Here is a 20,951-nt window from a genome sequence, read left to right on the forward strand (position 1 = left end):
AATTTGCAAAAAAGAGCTGAAGTTGAACCTCCCAAAGTAAAACCTCTAAGTTGAACCACAGTTTAACCTCCCAAGTGTCTTTAAGCTTACCCATCTCTACAGCCTAATTCTATTTCAACAATTTTATTATTAGACTTCATGTTTTTTTATTTCAAATTTTCTGCGCGTTTGAAAATATTACAGATAAAACACTCCTGTTTTCACATGACCGCCTCAACAGGCCTCAACGTTATTTTTGTATGACTGTGACACCTACCTGAATGGGCAGAGGTGCCAATATGCTGAATTACCCCAAATAATTTGTACTGGCAACCATTGGCGGCACAAGAAGCAACTTTTTCAGAATCCGCATCCTTCATACTCGAGAGTCCAAAAGATGACAGCAACTCAGGATTTGAAGAACTACAAAAAAAAACATTCTTACAAGACTATGCTCGACACATTTTGTATGCATATTTAGTATGTATACTTGACATATTTTTATATTTTGTATAGCAAGCATATACCAATGAGAAAGGGGCAACCTTCAGACTCAGTATTATTCGGATATCTCACGGTGTCCTCTATAATTCCTATATAGTTTGCCCCAGCTATAAACACAAACTTATCTTGAGGAATATTTTTTTTTGGTATTTTCATTGAGAAAAATAAAAAAAGAACAAAATTCCTTTCCCTCCTGTATTTTGAAAAATAATTTCTTTGTATCTTCTTTCTAAAACAATACAAACAAAAATTCCCCCCCCCCGATAGACGAGGGACGGAGTGTAGATAGCATCCCTGGCTCTGAAAAGAAAATTGGTGGTTTCTCCAGTCGGTCTGGCTAATTTTCTTTTCTTCCAGGATGTGAGGTGCCAAAATAGCTGAGAACAGTTAACAGTTAAACCTCCCAAGTTGAACCACAGTTGAAACTCCCGAATGTCTTTAAATTATCCGTCTCTACAGCCTTAGTTCTATTTTAACAATTTCATTGTTAAACTTTAAGTTTTTTGCTTTCAAATTTTCCGCATGTTTGATTTGTATTGGTAATGGTAATTTGTATTGGGGATTTGTACTGGTAACCATTGGTTGTACAAACTTTTCCAGAATCCGTATCTCTCACATTCGATAGTGCAAAAGCTGACGGCAACCCTGGATCTGAAGAACTACAAAAAAGAGCAGTCTTGCAACACTGTACTTGACATATTTTGCTACTACGTAACAAAAAAATTAGAGCAAGTATACACAGCTGAGAAAGGGGCAACCTTCAGGTTTAGTACCGTTCGAACAACAAAAGAATAATGATACAAAAAATAAAACAAAAAAATAAAAATAACATCGCCTGTTTAACCTATCAACTGAGTTCTATAGAGACAAGGTCGTTAAATTTCCTACGTTCAATCGGATTAAACAAAACATGGTTTTCAAGAATGAATTATGAATACTTTAACAATGAGGTCCTTGTGATTACCCTACTAAGACAAAACAGACCCTATGATGACCATTGCTGTTGAAGAATTAAGTTACAGAACCGAGGGAAGTTTTCAAAGCAGTATGCAGACAGGAAAGACTAGGATCTTAGCACTTAAATTTTAATCTGTTTTACCGAAATTCCAGGAATCGTCGCTATGACACTTAAAAACCGGAAAAAACTTATTAACTACAATAATATAATAAAATAAAACATTGGGATATTTAACATTAATAAAACAAAAACACATTTTCATCAAACAGTTCGTGGTAACGAACTGTAGTAAGGAGCGACCCGGCTCAATAGTAACCGAAACTCTAAAAAATGGAATTTCGATACCAATAATTACAACAAAAGAATAGCATTTTAATGCTGATTTTAAATATATAGATTTCATCAAGATCAGTTATACCTATCAAAAGTTATAAGCCTGATAAAATTTGTCTCGTTTCAGAAAATAGGGGAAACACCCCCTAAAAGTTATACAATCTTAACGAAAATCGCATCATCAGATCCAGTGTATACGAGAACCTTATTGTAGAAGTTTCAAGTTATTCACCGGATCAAAATTCTGAGATAGCCATTTTATTCACCATAGTCAAAAAACTTAATAACTATGTCTTTAGGGACGACTTACTCCCCTGCAGTCCCCGTGGGAGGGGCTGCAAGTTACAAACTTTGACCTGTGTTTACATATAGCAATGATTATTGGGAAGTGTACATACGTTTTCAGGGGATTTTTTTGTTTAGGGGGGAGAACTGGGGCGGGGGCGTTACGTGGGAAGATATTTCCATGGAGAAACTTCTCGTGGGGGAAGAGAATTTCAATGCATTAATTTCATTAGAAGAAATTATTCTAGCATTATTTGAAAAAACAAGGAAAAAAAATATGAAAAGTTTTTTCTACTGAAAGTAAGTAGCAGCATTAAAACTTAAAACGAACAAAAATTATTACGCATATGAGGGGTTTACCTCCTCGTAATTCCTCACTCTTTACGCTAAAGTATTTTTAATGATTTCAACTATTTATTCTACGGCCTTTGTGATTTAGAGGTTATTCTTAAGGAATTGGGACATGATTTCAGCTTTAGTGTAAAGAGCAAGATATTAACGACGGTTGACTCCCTCATAAACGCAATAAAAACATACAAATATAGAAGTTCGTTACGTAAGTTAATTCGTAAGTTACGTATATTTTTTACCAATGAAAACGTTTGTAAAAATTAACAGTTCTAGTTGCTTTTTTAAGTAATCCAAAAATTGGAGGGCAACTAGGCCTCCTCCCTCGCTCCTTTTTCTCAAAATATTCCGATTAATTACAATTCATTAATATCCAAATTTCGTTTTAATTATTTATGTGCAGAGAGCCAAGATCAAAACATACATTAATTATCAAACGTCCAGAGATTAAATAAAAAAACAAGTTTTTTTTTAAATGAAAGTAAGGAGCAACATTAAAACTCAGAACAAACAGAAATTACTCCATGTATGAAAGGAGCTTTTCCTCCTCAACAACCTGCTCTTTACGCTAAAGTTTGACTCTTTCTCTTAACTCTATTTTTATAACAGTAAGAAAATTCCCGCCCCCCTCTCCTCCTGGTCAAGCCCTAAAAGTTACCTGTAAATTTAACTATGGTTTTACTGAAATTACAACAGCAAAACATTATATAGCAAAAAACAGGAAAAGAGAACTCTCTGTTAGATACGAGGAATTTACCTGGCTGGCTACATTTGAAGAGATAAAAAGGTGATTTTCTCACCTTGAGGCATCTAGCCTCCATTTTTTTTTCACTTAGGCGGAACTCTTGTCGGCGGAATATTTGGGGGTTATTTTCAACATGGAGTAGCATAACCAATCATTTGCGGAAAATATGCTTCAATATTTTTTAGTTTGAATTTTAGCAATGCAGTATTAGCCTCAAGTTTGCAATCTAATCAACGATCTCAGAATTATTTGATCCCATATTTGGTAGAAATTAAAAACAGGCCAAAGCCACTCTTCCCGTTAGCCTAGGTGTCTGTCCATGCTGTAATCCTCAGAAAACAGAAAAGAAAGAATATAGGCCGCTATTTATTCAGGGCTCTGTGCTTAGAAGAACTAAAAATTATAGAGCCTACAAATGAAGCAAAACTGGGCCTATCATAGTTGCTTTTAAATCTACCTAAGAGAGGATTAGACTTTCTAAATTCAAAAGCTTCCAGAGAAAAAAAAAGTCTGGTTACCTGGAGACATGTAACTTCTTATCGTTTGGCCAATGTGGCGGAAATTTTGTCGACGAGGCCATCCATGCGCTGATATCTAGCAAAGGGGCTATGGTAATTGGATTTGATAATTTGTTTAGATAGCCATCACAATAAACATATCGCTTAAGCTGTATCATAAGAACCCTATAATAAATTTAAAAAAATATTACAGTAAACGTATCTCTTTAGCTGAATCATATAATCATATTCAGAAAAAAATTGCATTAAACATATTACTTTGCCTGAACTGCAAAAACAACCCATTTTAAGGCAATAATAAAACGATATACACTTCACTTTAGCTGAATCCCAGCGCTTAATTAAAGAAACATAAAATTATTTAGGGTATAGTGGGTAAGCTAGTAAAAGATGGGTGAAATACAGTGAGCTCTTACCGCATTTATTTCAAAAGTTATTACGAAACGTTAGCTTTTTATATCCTTAGATGTTAAGGATATGAATAAATCCTCGAATATGGCGTAAACTAAGAAATGGTTGTAAATCATTAATTGTTTTTCTTTTATCATCAGTATGTGAACAATTTGTAAGAAAATTCAAATAGACACCTTGTGACAGCGCAGTGAGTAATGCCGTGCCTCTGGATTAAAGGCTTCCTGGTTCTATCCCGCATGTCACTAGAAAATATTTGTACATTATTTCATCGGATTATATTTTTATTTAACAATTTAACTAAGAACCAATTGTTTCTAACTATTAACCATGAATTTGTAATCCTTACTTTAATAAAGTCTTAAAAAATAAAGTCTTTTAATTAAAGTCTTACTTTAATTGATCCTTCTATATAAGAAAGATAAGATAAGATAATATTTATTTGCAAAAGGCTATCACAAGCTCTAAAGAGCCGAATTCGCTTTATATGTCACTAAAAGCTAAGAAAAAAAAAATATCAAAATAGTACATTAAGTCAAACACTTAAAATTAAAAGGGATTAAAAAAGCAAAATCATCAAAGATAAAGGGCAACTTAACAATTAAATTACAAAAACATTGCAGTAAATAAAAAAAGAATAAAAACGGCAATAGAGGAAAAGGGGAATTTGGCAATTAATCACGAATTATTATTAAGGTGTCCCAGAATAAAGGGTATAAAACTTTTGCGAAACCTTTCTGTAACAGCATGGATCGGAGAGTAAGTTGGGATTGCTAAGGAGGCTGACCGGGGGAGTCGGAGTCTAATGGGATTGTGAAAATCAGGGAGTAAGTCCTCAGTACGGGGATTGGAAATGACTGATTTAGCGAAAAGCAGGCAATTTTTTCCCTCCTTTCTTTTAAGGTGGTAATGCGCGCAGCTTTAAGGAGGAAGGAGTATGGAATTTTGCCTTCTTTGTAAATTATCCTGAGCGAACGCTTTTGGACCGACTCGATTTTGTCACTAAGTTCATTTGAAAGTTGCGAATGCCAGACCGGACATGCATATTCCAATAACGGCCTGATAAAGGATAAGTAAACACGGAGGGAATGTATCTTAGGACAATTAAATTTGTTTAGTAGCTTAAAAATGGATAGTGAAACATTTGCTTGTTTAACAATGTTGGATACATGTGTTTCCCACTTAAGATATAACTTGTAGGGCAATTTTTCTCATGTAAATCGATAAAATACAAGTTTTTGATCTTATACCACACTTTAACCTTTTCTATATCTTAACCGATGCTAGTATAAACCTCTGGAATAGTCTCGCGTACAACATTAAGGGGACAGTTTCTTAAGCTAAATCCAAGCCTTAAAATTGTACTTAAAAAACGACGCATGATAAAAGCCGATTGCTTGTGAGCAGGGTTGCAATCCGTAGCACAAAATTGATATTTTAGCACTACTTTATTTTGTGTCGCACTGTGGCATCTCAAGGGTTGCTAAAATAGGACGAAAGTGCTACTTTCGCACTATTACAATCAATTTGTTGACTATAGAACCGAAAATAATTATATGGATATTTCTGTCGCGAATATCTTAAATTCGTAAAGCGGGAGCGTTTGCATAAATGGACCAGCTTTTTCCAGCTTTAGGTATACCAATTGAGTTTTAATAAGCCTTTCCTTTTGCAATAAGTCTTTCCACTGAGCCAACCTTGAATATATTTAGTCCAGACAAGTTGAGCCCCCCCCCCCCCCAATGAAAAATTCAGCATTAGAAACACTCCTGAAGAAATTTCTACGTCGAAAGCTAGAATAAAATATGTCCGTGGCCAATTCATAAACTATGCCTGACTATTTAGGGCTTTGACAAAATTTGAAAGGTAAAGTTTCCGTGAGCTACTCATAAAGTATATTTTTCTTATCTTTTGAAAAAAAAAAACAAGGTTGAAAGCTGTCATAAAATATTTACATGGCCTATCCAAAAAAAAGGCTGTTTTTAAGCTTCTGACAAAATTTCAAGTTCTATCACTGATATCGAATTTGTCGGTAGCTTATTCATAAAGCATACCTATTTTTAGCTAAAAAACGCCACTTCTGGTCAGTTCTCAAGCCAAGATATAAAATAAATATATAATGACACCTTATGGCACCATTAGGTCACTGAAAGGAAAATCTACAACAAATATTGACATGAAATATTCATAAAAAGCTATGTTTAGCTTTTGACAAAATTTCCAGGTCAAAAACTTGTATAGAATTTGTCGGTGTCGGTATTCATAAATTGTGTCTGATTTATATAACAGCCTATGGCACAATTAGGTAAAAATCTGTAACATATAATAAAATGAAATATTTAAACAGCCAGAACCTTGATAAAGCAGTGAAAAACATAGAAATAAATTCTTCACAATATTGACAAAATTCCAGACTCCTGTCTGTTCATTTTTTTTTTATTTTCTTTTATTTGAACACAAAATTCTCAGCAAAGACCATAAACAGTGTTGAAGATAAGCTTCGACTGAACAATTGGTCCGGGGAAAACGCTAAGTGAGGCCAAGAAGCAAAATAATACATGTTTTTTCTAACTTTTACAGTATACGTTTTTGTTTCAATTTAAATTTTTTACAAAAACTATTTTACTCATTTTCAGCAGAAGATAAAAATCCTTTTGTTTCTATTACCGGTTGATAGACTCACATTATAATCGACAAGTTTTTTTATATATTTTCTAAGTGGGAATACCAAATTTACATTAAAAAAAATTAAAGACTTAAAAGAAGTTAAAATTAAAGAAGCAAAATAATACTAGAAGTGAGTAACAAACAGGTAGAAGATGTACCATAGAAGAAGTAAATAGTAGGAATAAGAGACATGAGAGGGGCAGGAATAGTAAAGATAGATACGCAGATAGATCCATAGATTTATTCCCACGAAAGTCCTTTCGGGCCATGGTGACACACAACAAACAACCAAAAAAATACAACATAAAACATAAACTGGCGAAAACTAGAACTGACTATTCATGAGAATCTACAATGCTTCATAGCTACCTGGAAGAACCTTCCAATAATATTACTACTTTTCAAAACACCCCAAATCCAATCTATCCCTGACCTCTCTACCTAGAATTTCCACCCGTAATTCCCTCAATTCCTTATCCCCTAAAAAAATGATACATAGACTCGCCCATCTCTTCATACTTAGGGCAACTATAAGGACTATCCCTTAATCTAGCCTTCCCTAAATATTTCCTTCGTTTTCCATGAGGCATAAAATTATCCATGAGACATATCCATTTTAAATCTTCCAGACTTAATCCCGTTTTTAGATTAAATTATAGGCCTATAAATATACCTATAGTAAAAGTTACGCAAACAGACAAAAAAAATACTTGAACGTAAAAATCTACGTATGTAAAATCAACGTAAATAAATGGACATACGTAAATTTTCCTACATCTGGTAGAGTGCTAACGAAATCTGTACTTTTTCCAAAGATATAATTTCAAATATCTAAGATTCACCAAACCAATTTCAGCAACAAAAAGTTATACCAAGACCGGTCCAGTCTCCGGCAATCAGCTGATTAAAAAAAAACAAGCTAATAACGGTAAAATCCGTGGAGTAGAGTTGGGAAATGAAAAATCTTAAAGAAAGAAAATTGGTAAAAGAAAAAGTAAGATTTTTTGTTCTTTCTTTTGGTTTACCACGGCCCTTGTTGGCTTTGATGCAAACCAATTGCTAGTATTAACATTCTTATTATGAAAGAAAATATATATAAGTTTATCTGAAGTAGCCTTATTTAGCTAAAAACGAGCCATTTTTATGCTTGAAAATAAGGGTAACGGATAAACCAGAAATCAGATCGGAAAAAGACATCTACCATTGGATTCTCCATTCAATGTCATTTCCCAATCTAACAATTGATTCTGTTTCAACTGTGTCTCAGCCCCTCGCTCCTTCTAATAGGATCAGATTTAGCCCAGGCTAAATAGGAAAAGTTTGCTGATCTTGTGAGTTTGTTTTTACGTTTTTTGTTTATTTTGTCTCATTTTTGTCTTTTTCTGTTCCATACATAATTATCTAATAGACCACAAGAACCCCCATATCAGGCTACCTAGGGTCATAAAGACAATAAATATTGTTCAACTTTGTTTGAATCGCTCTATTTTTTTTTTTTTTTTTTTTTTTTTTTTTTTTTTTTTTTTTTTTTTTTTTTTTTTTTTTTTTTTTTTTTTTTTTTTTTTTTTTTTTTTTATAGCTTTTCTGATCAAGTGTAGTCCTAAAGCGTGGATGCTCCAAAAAGACAGGCAAGGATTTGCTGAAAGAAATTGTATACGGATTATTTTGGGAACCGGAATGACTGACGAGAAATGAAAAATGTGGTTCAATCACGCCTTTTAGGGCTACAATGAGAGAAAGACTCCGATGAGTAGGAGACATTCTATGGATGAAGGATGACAATGCCAGCCGTCTTTGCCCAAATGTAGAACATTCTCATCTTGGAATCGGATGGGAAAATGTCATAAGAAAGGATTTAAAGGAAATAGAAATAGAGGGTGTATAGAAGGAGGTTTTGAATATATTGGGACTGCGACTGCGGAGGAGCCGTATCTGACTGACTGTATCTCAAACAGCAAGCAATAAGAAAAACGTGGTTCAATCCCACTTTCTAGGGATACAATGAGAGAAAGGTTCAGACGGCTAAGACACGTTCAATGGATGAAGAATGACAGACTGCCAAAGATAGTCCTTATAGGCCAGCCGTTTAAGCCAAGACGTATGACATTTCGTTTCGGAATGGAGTGGAAGGATGCAATAAGAAAAGATTTAAGGGAAATAGAAACTTCTTATGAGGGTGTAAAGATGGAGGCTTTGAACAGATTGGGACTAGGGCCGAGGAGGAGCGTGTTAGCTATTTTGGACTCCGGCGGCTTGGTGATACAGTCAGTTGTTAGTAGTAGTAGTATTTAGCATAAATACTAGGTTCTCACCTTCTCCTGTTTTTCACAAGAAATGAGCGTTAACAAAAAATGTCAAGGGCAAACAAAAGGATTTAAAGTCATACATGGATCTTGGCTTAGGTCATGGCAGCGAGGCTTTTCTAGCGTGTGTTTAGCACATGACTGTTCTAAAGCTAAAAAAAAAGAAACAGCCAACCTTGGAAGTGAGAGGAACTTCGACTTGGCTACAAACTTCGTAGTTTTCCCACAGTTGTCACACCCATTCTCCCTCTCCTCCTTCATAGCTACGCCCAAGGCTTCTTCTAATGTAAAATTATCGACAAAAGTTTCTAATTTTTCTGCAGAGTCGTTCTGAATAGATGCTATATCTTCCTCTTCTTTCGTCACAGGAAGCCAAAGAGAATCCGAAATCTGCTTCTTCACATCTCCTTTTTTACCACATCTAAAAATGAAAAAAAAAACATACATCTAAAATATACGAACTGATAAAATGATACTGATACAATAATATAATAATGAAAATGATAAAATGATAACTAAATTGGTAAAATGATAAAATATTGGTGGAACAAAATGATAATGAAAATAGTAAACCAAGAACCTAAAAATGATAACTAAAATTACATCCAACAAAACAGAAAATATTTACAGACATTTGATTTAGTATTTCATGTAGTTTAAACCTCAGAAACAGGTATACACAAGGAAGCAAAACTACTTCGCAACAAAACCCTGGACGAAAATATTCCTGGAGCTGACACACTTGTATTTAGACACTCGTCCACCTCTTCGGTGTAAAATACGCACGCACAGGTTGCCTAGTGACGATATCCTTGTGAAGCACCCCATACGAGACACCCGTTAAGCAAAGAGTTTCATAAGATACTTGAAAAATGGGAGTTCGACTAACATTAAAAACTATTGATTTTTCCGGACTTAACTCTACTTGGTACTAAACACGTGTAGTACCAACAGAAGGAATATCGTCATTTTTTTTTTTTGGCGTAGGTGGCGCCACCAAGGACTTTACTGGTGGTATAAAAAAAGGAAGCATAAAAAAAAGTGAAGAGAAAAGCCTAAAAATGCCACCAATAAAGGAAAGCTTTCTTGGTGGCATAAAAGAAAAAAAAAACAGCATAAAAGAAGAAGTGCAAGAAGCTCACCAAGATACAAAGAAGCACAGGCAACTTGCTCCTATTGACTATTTTTATTATTTTAATATTCTATTGACTATTTTTATTATTATAAAATTGACTATTTTATATTTTTATATTTATATTTTATATTATTTTATTTATTATTTTTATTATTTTATTACTATTTTTTATTTTTATTTTACTATTGACTATTTTTATTATTGACATTTTTATTATTTTTATTTATTTTTATTATTTACTATATTGACTATTTTTATTATGGCTTCTTTATCAGGTACTCATTAGTTACTTCATTTTAATAATTTTATTACTTGTACAATATTAATTTTATTTAATGAAGTTTTATTGTCACCTACTCATTGGTTAACTCCATTTCAATTAATTCATTTTATTTAGTAGTCCATTGACTTTATTTTGTTATTTTATTATTATTTTTTTCAATTTAAATAATCAGACTGTGTCAGCTAACCATTGGTTATTTTCGTTCTAATCATATCATTGATCTATTAATTTTATTAATTATTATACATATCGAAATCTTTTTTAAATCTAGAAGGTATTCTGAGCCCAAGTTTGTAATTCCTTCGTAACTATTCTTGCGTAAAAACCAGTCCACTGAAGAAATAAGGATCTTTCTTTGCTTAGTCGGCATTTGAGGAACCAATGAGTAATGATATCCATCAGTCTTAGCCAAAGCTCTTTACTAGACTTCGAGTGGATATAATATTAAATAACGAAACATGATTGTGTTGCGAGAGCAACACTTTGGTTTTGTTGTGGTTTTTTTTCTAGAACCCATATTTCAGCTTATTCCTAGAAAGTGGTAAGAGTCTAACCTCTGTGGTTTTTATGGAAAGTGTGGACCCTAGGCCGGATTGATAAATATGGTTCCATTTTGGAAAGCTTCGTAGAACTCTTGCCTGGGGCCGAAAATCTATTGTTTCTACCCATTTCTGTTCGTGATTTCAGCTGAGTTTATCATTTGGTTTCTCGCACTTGGGATTGTGGTAGATATATGGTACCAGATATGCCTCTTAAACTTTGAAAGTTCTCTCATTGCTAGAGAAATTAGAGTTTATCCTTCGCTCCCTTCTAATTGATGACGTTAGAAAAAAAGTCAACTTTTGAACTAAGACAAATGGATTATTTTTTTTTCGACGGCAGTCGATAGCTCTTGATGTGCTGATCAAAGCACATGTAATCCATTTTTTGGTAGAAAAATTCCTTCATGAGTACCAGCTTGAAAGTTTAAAGGGGTTGACAACTTCAGTAGTAAGGTACAAACCAAAAATAGGCTGATACCAATTGTGATACATATAGGGAAGTTTTAAGCAATAGTCGGCTGTTAGCTCATAAGTATTTTCGGCAATGAGGGGTTTGCAACTTTTGCTAGTAGATGTACCTATTATTTGTTTACGGTGCATTTGATGGTAAGACCAATTTGGTTCCACTTGTAAGACATGTAGGGGACTTGTAAGTAATAATCGGCTGTTAGGCTACAATCATCTTCAGCGATATGGGGTTCCCAAATTTTGCTAGTTGCAATGAAGGGTTTGCAACTTTTGCGAGTTGGTGTACCTAGTATTTATTTAAAGATTCTTACAAATTAAAAACTTCAGCGTTAAATCGAAAAGAGGAAATAAAACCAAAGTGTTGCTCTTGCGACACTTTACTAGGCAAAGTCGAACAAAGGTTACTGCAACACCTCACGTTGCCCATGCAACGTAGATCTAGTTTAGTTTCACTTGGACAGAACGTAAATCATAGGCAATGTTGACATTCTATTTTTTTTTTCTTTACATTAGGTAGAACTAGACAAAAAGAAGAAGAATTTCTCCTTCTTCTGCCCACAAAAAAAAAAACAGGAAGAAGCTGAAGAAATTTTGATAAGCTTATATTAGCAATAGCAATACTTTAAAAAATGATGAAAAAAATTCTTAAGGATATTCATCTCGATTTATCAGCAGTCAACCCAACTAATCGTGCACCAAATCATCTTCTGGACCAAACTGTGGATTTTTTTGTGGATGGTGAAGTCCTTCCTTCACAAGAGAGCAGACAGTCTGGTATTTCAATCTCCTTTTATTAGTATTAAAGCTTATTCCAGAGGCAATGCATAAAGCACCCCCAAAAAAGTCCCCTGGACTCTACCCAAATGTTCCGCATCTTGCCTGGTCAAGCTCACTATCTCACAGCTCACATGATGAGTCAAACTCAATGGATAACACAATGGTGGAGGTGGTGACATTTATCACCATCAATGATGAAAATGAATGACTTTAACGAGGTCCTTTCTAAGAGCTTCAAAAAAAGGAAAAAAGTCTCCCCAATCAAAAATAATTCCCCTCCCCTTGCTCCAACTCCGCCTTCACAGAGTCTTAGAATATACTTGACAATTTCTCCTGATATCCCCTTTGAGATAAATAAGATAACTCTAATAAGGGTTGCAATCTTCAAATTGTTAAAATCAATGTTTCTTTAAATATTACCCGTGATGGATCTTTGCTAATAGATCTCCAAGATTCTAAATCAGCAGCGATAGTACTTAACTTAAAACCCTTCTTAACATTCAAATAAAGTCTGCTTTATGGTCCCCAAACCAATACCGATCTAAAATAGTTGGGTATAACATCGCTCCAGAAATACCTATTCACGAGCTAAAGGACGGTCTCATTGACAGAGCTGGTAGCCGAATCCCAGTTGCAGATGTCACCCAACTGGGCAAACCAGATGCTAATGGCCAAAAATCAAGCAAGTCTTTCTTATTCATCCTCAGAGAAAAAACAATATCCTAGGCCAGATATTCCTCTTTGGACAAATGAAACCACATAAGCCCTACAAGCCAAAACCAATCCAGTGCCAAAAATGTCTAATACCAGGACACATAACAAACAAAGGTGGTGAAATCTTACAAGCATACAGTAAACTGTAGAAGCTCCCATCCCAAAGGAATGGCAAATATCAAAAATGCTCAGCCTACATGTATAAACTGTAAAGGCCCCCATGATTTTTCCAATTAAAAGTACGCCCTGCATGTAAAAATGAGCACTAAGACTCCAAATAGCAACAGAGAAAGCTATACCTTACCCATTTGCAATTCTGGAAACAAATGCAGCACAATCACGCCAAACTAAACCCTTTATGAAGCCACTCAATATTTTCACTCACAGAACACCCAACTCCAACCTACCCAAAGCAATAAGCACTCCCCACAAAATTCCTTCCTCAAAACACCCCAGCTCATGATGCTATTGGAGAGAATCACCAAGGCTGAGCCAACTAGCCTATACATTTAATGATAAGAGGTTTATCTGGCAAAACCTCCCAAGTAGAAATAAATCAGAAGCATTACCAGGAATTAATCCCCTGATTAATGACAAACCGGATGAAAACCTAAAAAGCTGAAATCAAGTATATGCCTCTTTATACTAAACTCTGACGCAATTCAGTCCATGAACCTACAACAGCCAGAGAAAGCAAAAATCATAAATGAATTGGCAAATATCTTCCTATCCAATCACATACTTATTCAAGCAAAACGAATCTTGTTTTATTCCAGACAAAGCTAAACATTGCCACAAAGTCATAGGAAAACTAAAGCAACAAAGCAGCATATCTCAATACTTCAGTGGAATGTAAGATCACCTTCAGAAAATATGTTAAATGAACTAATCTCTTTTATGAATAATAATTCCATTGATATTGCTTGCCTTCAGGAAACCCATTTGACAAAACCAACAAATAAAGTTTCCAGGATATACTATCCTAAAAATGGATAGGTCAACAGAGAGAAAAGGAAGTGGTGTAGCTTTAATAATAAATAATATTATCAAATTCTGTGGTATATATTTTCCCAAATTTTTGGGTAATGTTGACAATCTAATTAAAAGGAATATTTCGATCCTATGTCCTAGGGCTGTCCTCAGTCTTGGTTGAACTCCACTGAAGTAAGGATGCTGGGACTGTTTAATAAAAAATTATTTTAGTTATATTGATTGTATCTTGTTGTAAGTTTTCCTTCTCATATATTTATGTCTTGCTGAGGACGGCCCTATTGCATAAAAATAAATTCCCTATTGTTCTTCTTGTTTTTAGTGTCTTGACAACACCCAGGACAACAACCACTAAACACACTCCTAAAGCATGGTGGACAAGTGAGTGCCATACCCATTACGATAATGATAATGAAAAGGCAAAATCATTTGCAACTCCTTTCTCAAATAAGCTAACATCAATTATCAACAACATCACCACCCTAATCTCGATAAAATCATTTTGATAAAAAAAAATTTTATTTTGATAAAAACTTCAACTTGCACATAAAGAGCAGGATTTGACAGGGGTCGTATTTACGAAAATTCTATTTTTACTTGGAAATGCAAATAGATTTAAACAAGCCATTATTCTTGGAGGATAGTCACTCTCTTAAAACGAGTTTCTTTTTAGTTGTAATATACTTGAAAGGAATTTTTAAGAATCAAAGGACGGCTGTTTAATAGAAAAACGTCACTTGTCCTTGCGAAAATAATCTTGTAAGTTCCAAATATAAGGTACCGCCCATTTTTGGAATCACGGAACTTGACGATAGTCACTTGTCGTCAATAAATTTATTTTTGATTTGTATTTATTTTTGATATTTTTGATTTTTTTTGATTAGAGCTTCTTCGTCAAATGGCAGATGATGTTGAAAAGATGGTCGAAAGTAGAACCTTGGCAGTTCGGGTAAGACAAGGGATCTATGGCTCCAATTATTGGACATCAATTATTAGACATCTATTCTTTGATGTCTGTTCAAAGTTGATACTTGAGGAAAGACCTTGTCACATGTATCACATTTAAACGGTTTCTGACCTGTGTGCACTCTTCGGTGAAGTTTTAAAACATGCGCTAGAGAAAAGGTTTTGTCACATAAATTACATTTAAATGGTTTTACACCTGTATGCACTCTTTGGTGCGTCTTTAAATTATGCGCTAGCGAAAAGCTTTTGTCACATACATCGCATTTAAACAGTTTCTCACATGTATACATTCTTTGATGCCTGTTCAAATGTTCTGCTTGACAAAAGGTCTGGTCACATACATCACATTTAAATCATTTAATACCTGTATGCACTTGCTACTGTTCTTGCTACTGTGTCGACCCTAAAGATATTTTTGAAGACCCCGCCCCCCTCCAAAAAACTGATAACTTTCCTAGAACCAAGGCCTGTGTCCGTCTGTTCTCCTATTCTTCCTATTCTCCTAGACCAGCCTCGCCCAGGATCGGAGTATGTAATCCGTTCATTCTTAATTAATGAATTGAATAAAGCAATACAGAATATTAGGGCTAAGGCCACTAGTAACTAAGAAAACATATACCCTAAACGGGTAAGGAATCTCACCCCTTCTTATAAACAGGAACTTCTTGATTGATATAATCCTGCATGGACTACATCCATATTCTTCAATGTTTGGAAATGTTCATCCCTCCTATTAATACTAAAGAAAAATAAACCCAAATATGACCCTGAGTCTTACAGGCCTGTAATGATTACTCCTGTGCCAGGAAAAGTAATGGAGAAAACGATCTACCATTAACTGCTAAGGTTTGTTGAAAAGAATTATATGATACTTCATACTCAAACTGGATTCAGGATACACCACTCCTCAACAGATGCTTTTATATTGTTAGGAAATGCAATAAATTAATCTCAATCTAAAAATAATGTGCTAGTTGATGCATTCCCAGACTTTGAAGGGGCATATGACAATGTGAACCACCAAATCCTTTTAGCTAAACTTACAAGTCTTGGATTACCCCCAAAGCTCGTATCTTTTATAAAATCTTTCATATAAAATCGAAGTTTCATTGTTTGTGTAGGTTCAGCCTCATCACCCAAAACTTCAATAACCAAAAGGTCTTCCATAGGGTGCAGCCCTGAGCTGAAAATTCTTCTTCCTATTTCTCTGGGACATGAGCCTCCCACACACCAATTTACCAAATCCTGATGACCTGGCATTATAGGCAACTGGCAACACCTTTGAGATTGCACATTTAAAGTTGCAAAAGCCACTTCCAATTTGAAAATTTTTCGCAAAAATCTGATTTTCCCATTGCACCCACCAAGTTGAAAATCATCTAATTCCACCATAAGCGAAAAAATACCATAAAAAAGACTAACTCGAAATCGAATAATTATTCCAGTAGACCATAAAATTAATTGCCTAGGTCACATATTTGACCAAAGGCTTAATTTCCATCTTTACATCACAAACACACAAAAATGCTATAAAAAAAATAAAAATAAGAAAAAGACTAGTATCCACACCCTTGAGCTGTAATGAGAACACTAATACAATTTTATAAATCACATATAAGACCCCATACTGATTATGGCCTCATTGTTGATGGTGCTTGTGCAAAGACATTGATGCAGACTTGAAACAACACAATGATATAATCCGTCTCATATTTGGTCTTAGGAAACCAACAAGTACTAAGTTTCTGCTTACTGAAAGTGGATTGTCAACAATAAATGAAAGATAAAGATGTCTTTTGATAAAATATCTAACAAAAACTGAAGCCAATAGCTCACATACCCTGCATAACTGGTTAAGAAATCCATCAATGTATAGAAACATTGCAAATGAATATGCCAATACCCAGAAGAAATTCTAGTTCCAGCAAAGTCTATTGCACCTACATTCCTTCAAACACCCCCCTAGAATGGAGTTGGTCAATCACCATAATAAACACTAATTGCTCAAAGTGGACTGAAGAATTTAACCCCATTGCCTTCATCAGAAAAAAAAATACTGAATTTAATACAATTACATATAAAAAACATTTCCAAATATTTGTTGATGGGTCCAAAATGAATGAGATGTGGCATTCGGAGCCATAATCCCACCCCTTTAAATGACGATGGGTGAGAGAATACATGATAATGTGTCTATAATGTCTGTAGAGTTAAATATCATAATCATGGCATTAGAGCACCTCATGAATAGTCAATCTTTGATTGCTAATTTGCCAACTATTATAGTTCATTCTGACTCTTTGTCAAGCCTAGAGCTGCTATCTTCAGCTTCTCAGTATAAGATGGGTATAGACACTTTTCATTGTCTTAAGCATCACAGATAATCCTGCTTCAAGAGGTGGTTGGGGGGAAACCGACCGGCACTTCCTCTGTTTCCCCCTCCCAAATTTCTCTACTTGGAGCGCCTATTTGGTACCTATTTGGAGCAGGGTCAAATATATATGCGCTTACAGAGTAAGACCACTCCCCTTGTTCCAGATCAAGTAATCAGTGACACCAGGACTTGAACTCCTACCCTTGCGGACACAATATTGCAAGTCGAGCAGGCTAACTGCTCAGCTAAAACGACTCGAAACACATCCAAATACGGTCACCTTATTTACCAACACCACCGTAAAAACAATATTAGCCCCAAGAAGTAGTCACATTCCTGCCCCAAATATAGTTGCGCCCCGAAAGCGATTATTTACTTATATCAATTGTATCCTTCATTTAGAATCTTAGTACGAGGTAGTCACTTTACTGCCCAGAATACAATCATACCCAAAGAAAGATTATTTAATCATTTGCGATTTAGCCCTTATTTATAATCATTTACAATTTCAGCCCTGGCACGAATAAGTCACTCTTGTCCTCAGAAAACTGTCATGCCAAGAAAGCGATTATTTACTCGTTTACAATCTTAGCCCTAGCACTAAGTATTTCTGTTCTTCCCAGAATACAATCGCACTGGGAAAAAAGACATTATCCAAATTTACAATTTTAGCCTTCGTTTACAATTTTAGCCCTAGTATGAAGCAGTCACTCTCTTGCCTAGAATGCAGTCGTACCCGAAAATCCAATCATAAGTTTTTGCTACTAGTATGTGTATAAACTCTTACCCAGCACATAAGAACTCTTCAACCAGTTTAAACTCAAAATTTGACCGAATTGGATTGTTCGACCAACAAGATCCCTCATCATCTGAATCGCTTTCTGTAGATTCGGGAGTCATAAGTACAGATACAGGTTCAGCTGTAAGAGAAAAAGTATATAATAAAAAAGAAGGACTAATACAAACATTATAAGTACGCACGAGCTGCATCTCAGATGATATTACAGATACGAATTGAAATACTTGACTTAAGATTCCTGCCAAATTAGGGGTGCCGTAGAGGGTTGTGACTCTGCTCCTCCATGCATGCCGTTCTGATGGTAAGAGTGAGACCTCGTTGACAGCAACGTTATCCATCTCCATAAGTTTACTGAGGTTATCCTTCCACCTCGTCCGGGATCTGCCCCTTAGGCAGGCCCGCCATGAAATTTGGGTCAAAATCATAGACTATTCGAGCTGGGATTGGCATATGAGGCAAGCACAAGCAATACATTTGACGCAAATCTTGTATTCACCACTTTCAAAGTTAGCGAGCTACCTCACTTAAGCCATTTAGAAAACAAAATATTAATGAAAAAACATAAAGCTTTGGAATCACCATGATCGAAAACTAGATCAAAACCACGAATGCCATTTTACCTGAGAAAAAAAAAATTGAAACGTGTTCTATAGATAAGCCTTATGTTACGGAGACTTTTGAAAAACTTATAAGAAAAAAAAATCTATTTTTTCAAGGCAGGTCGTATTACTGAGGCTAATAGTATAAAGAAGTTCCACAACAAAAAATGAGAAAAGCAGCTTCTGATTATTGTAAAAGTAAAGACAAATATCTATATTCTAACGAGCTCAAGTAATGGCACAGAAAAATTATAGAAATGTGAGGAAAAGTCCTTCTGAAGTTACATTTTATCTCCCTGAACCCCCTATTAAAACTACAAGCAATTTGAACTTGTACCTTGCTTCCATAGTTCAAAGTCTCCACCCTTTCACTAGCCCAAGTTCAACTATTGCTCCCAATGCCTCATTCCCCCTAATTTCTCCATCTGATGTTATAAATAAAATCCTAAGCTTAAAAAATCAAGTACTTGTCCTTGGAACATCCAGTTAACCTAATTAAAGCCTTTTCAGACAAAATTACTGAGCCTTTATCAACTATTTTCAACCATATCACAAAATTTTGCGAATTTTCAAGCTGCTAGAAACATGGTGTTATAACAACTGTCCGAAAAAAAGCACCATTCTGACTTTCATCAACATACACCGTATTATACTTTCAGTTTATTCCAAACTTGATGAAGGTTTCCTCTATGACTGGCTTAAAGTTAAAATTTGTCCACGTATTGAAGTTCGACAGTTTGGTAATTTAAGGAAAACTTTCACCACCCTGCCTTGTGCACTTAATACACACAATCGTAAGTAACCTTGAGAAACCAAATGTTTGGCTAAACCTTGTCTTAATTGATCTCCAAAAAGCTTTTGACCTGGTTTACTACACAACCGTTCACAACTGGTTAACTTTGAACTTGATTCTCTCTAAGTAAATATTGTTATATCGTTTCTTTCAAATAGATCTCAAGTTGTAAAATACAAAAATATTTTCTCTAAGCCCCTTCCTATATATTTTGGAACTCCTCAATGAACACTATTGGGACAACTTTTATTTCTAGGTATGATTAACGATATTGGTAAGGAATTCCCCCAAAGGTGAAAATACATGGATGACTTGTCGTCCTTGAACCATGTCAGGAATATTAAAGGTGACCCCCTCGAAACCACAACCCATGTTTCAGAGGGAGCAAGAATCTAAAAATGAAAGTAAATTCCACTAAATCAGATATGATGACGATAAATTTCTTGAAATCCGCTTACATTTTCCTTGACTCTATCCCACCCAAAACGCTTGTGAAACATGTTAAACTCCTTGGTATCACAATTTAAAATAATCTCAAGTGGGACATGTATGTTTCAATTACTGTTAAACGAGCAAATGTTTCATTATCTACGTTAAAATTGTTAAACAAATTTATTTGCCCTAAGATGCAATCCCTCGATTTTTTTTATCATTTATTAGGCCGCTATTTGAATATGCATGTCCGGTCTGGCATTCACAACTTTCAAGTGAACTTAACGACAAAATTAAGTCGGTCCAAAAGCGTTCGCTCAGGATCATCTACAAAGAGAGCAAAAGTTCATACTCCTTCCTCCTTAAATCCGCACGCATTACCACGTTAAAAGAAAGAAGAGACCAAATTTGTTTGCATTCTGCTAAATCCGCAATATCTAATCCTCGTACTGAAGACATCTTTACCGATTTTCATTACCCCATTAGGTCTCGACTCACCCGCTTAGCTTTCTTGGCAATTCCAACGTATTCTCCGATCCATACCGTTAATGAGAGGTTCCAAAACAGTTTTATCCCCTTTATTCTGGAGCGCCCTAATAATTCCTGAACTATGTCCTACGCCAAATTTAACTCCTCCGACCCTTATTTTAGTTGTTGGCGCAAGCGTAAGTTTTTTTTAATCTTTGGTCACTTTTATTTTGCCCATTTGTGATATTTATTTATGCTCTATTTTATGATTGACCTTGTAGTCGGCACAATCCTTTTTTTAACTGTAATATATTTCATTTTGACAGTTAATTTGGCTCTATTTTAAGCGGTTTTTGTGTTGTTTTTTTTTACAGTATTTGACTTAGAATACGAATCCGGCAATACTTATCTTCAAGCCATTGATTTTCTTTGTATCTCCCACCCTTCTTATGTTTCTGTTTCGCTATTAATCGCACAAAGTCCATTTTAGTTCTTATACTTGGATTTTTTTTTTCTTTTTCTTTTCCGTTAAATTCGGTTTCATTAGAGCTTGTGATAGC

At 34.9% G+C, this 20,951-nt stretch overlaps 1 protein-coding gene across 1 annotated transcript in view; it reads right to left on the minus strand.

Moving 5' to 3' along the window:
* Window positions 1-20,951, minus strand: part of LOC136041035 (ubiquitin carboxyl-terminal hydrolase 37-like) — a gene marked incomplete at its 5' end in the record, with an annotated part of 40,250 nt that overhangs the window by 10,686 nt on the left and 8,613 nt on the right. Inside the window, 4 exon segments of the mRNA XM_065725565.1 lie at window positions 257-402; window positions 3,671-3,835; window positions 9,227-9,472; window positions 18,088-18,220. Of these exon segments, the coding sequence (XP_065581637.1) occupies window positions 257-402; window positions 3,671-3,835; window positions 9,227-9,472; window positions 18,088-18,220 (690 nt within the window).

Source organism: Artemia franciscana, chromosome 21 (genome assembly GCF_032884065.1).
Source record: "Artemia franciscana chromosome 21, ASM3288406v1, whole genome shotgun sequence".
NCBI lineage: Eukaryota > Metazoa > Arthropoda > Branchiopoda > Anostraca > Artemiidae > Artemia > Artemia franciscana.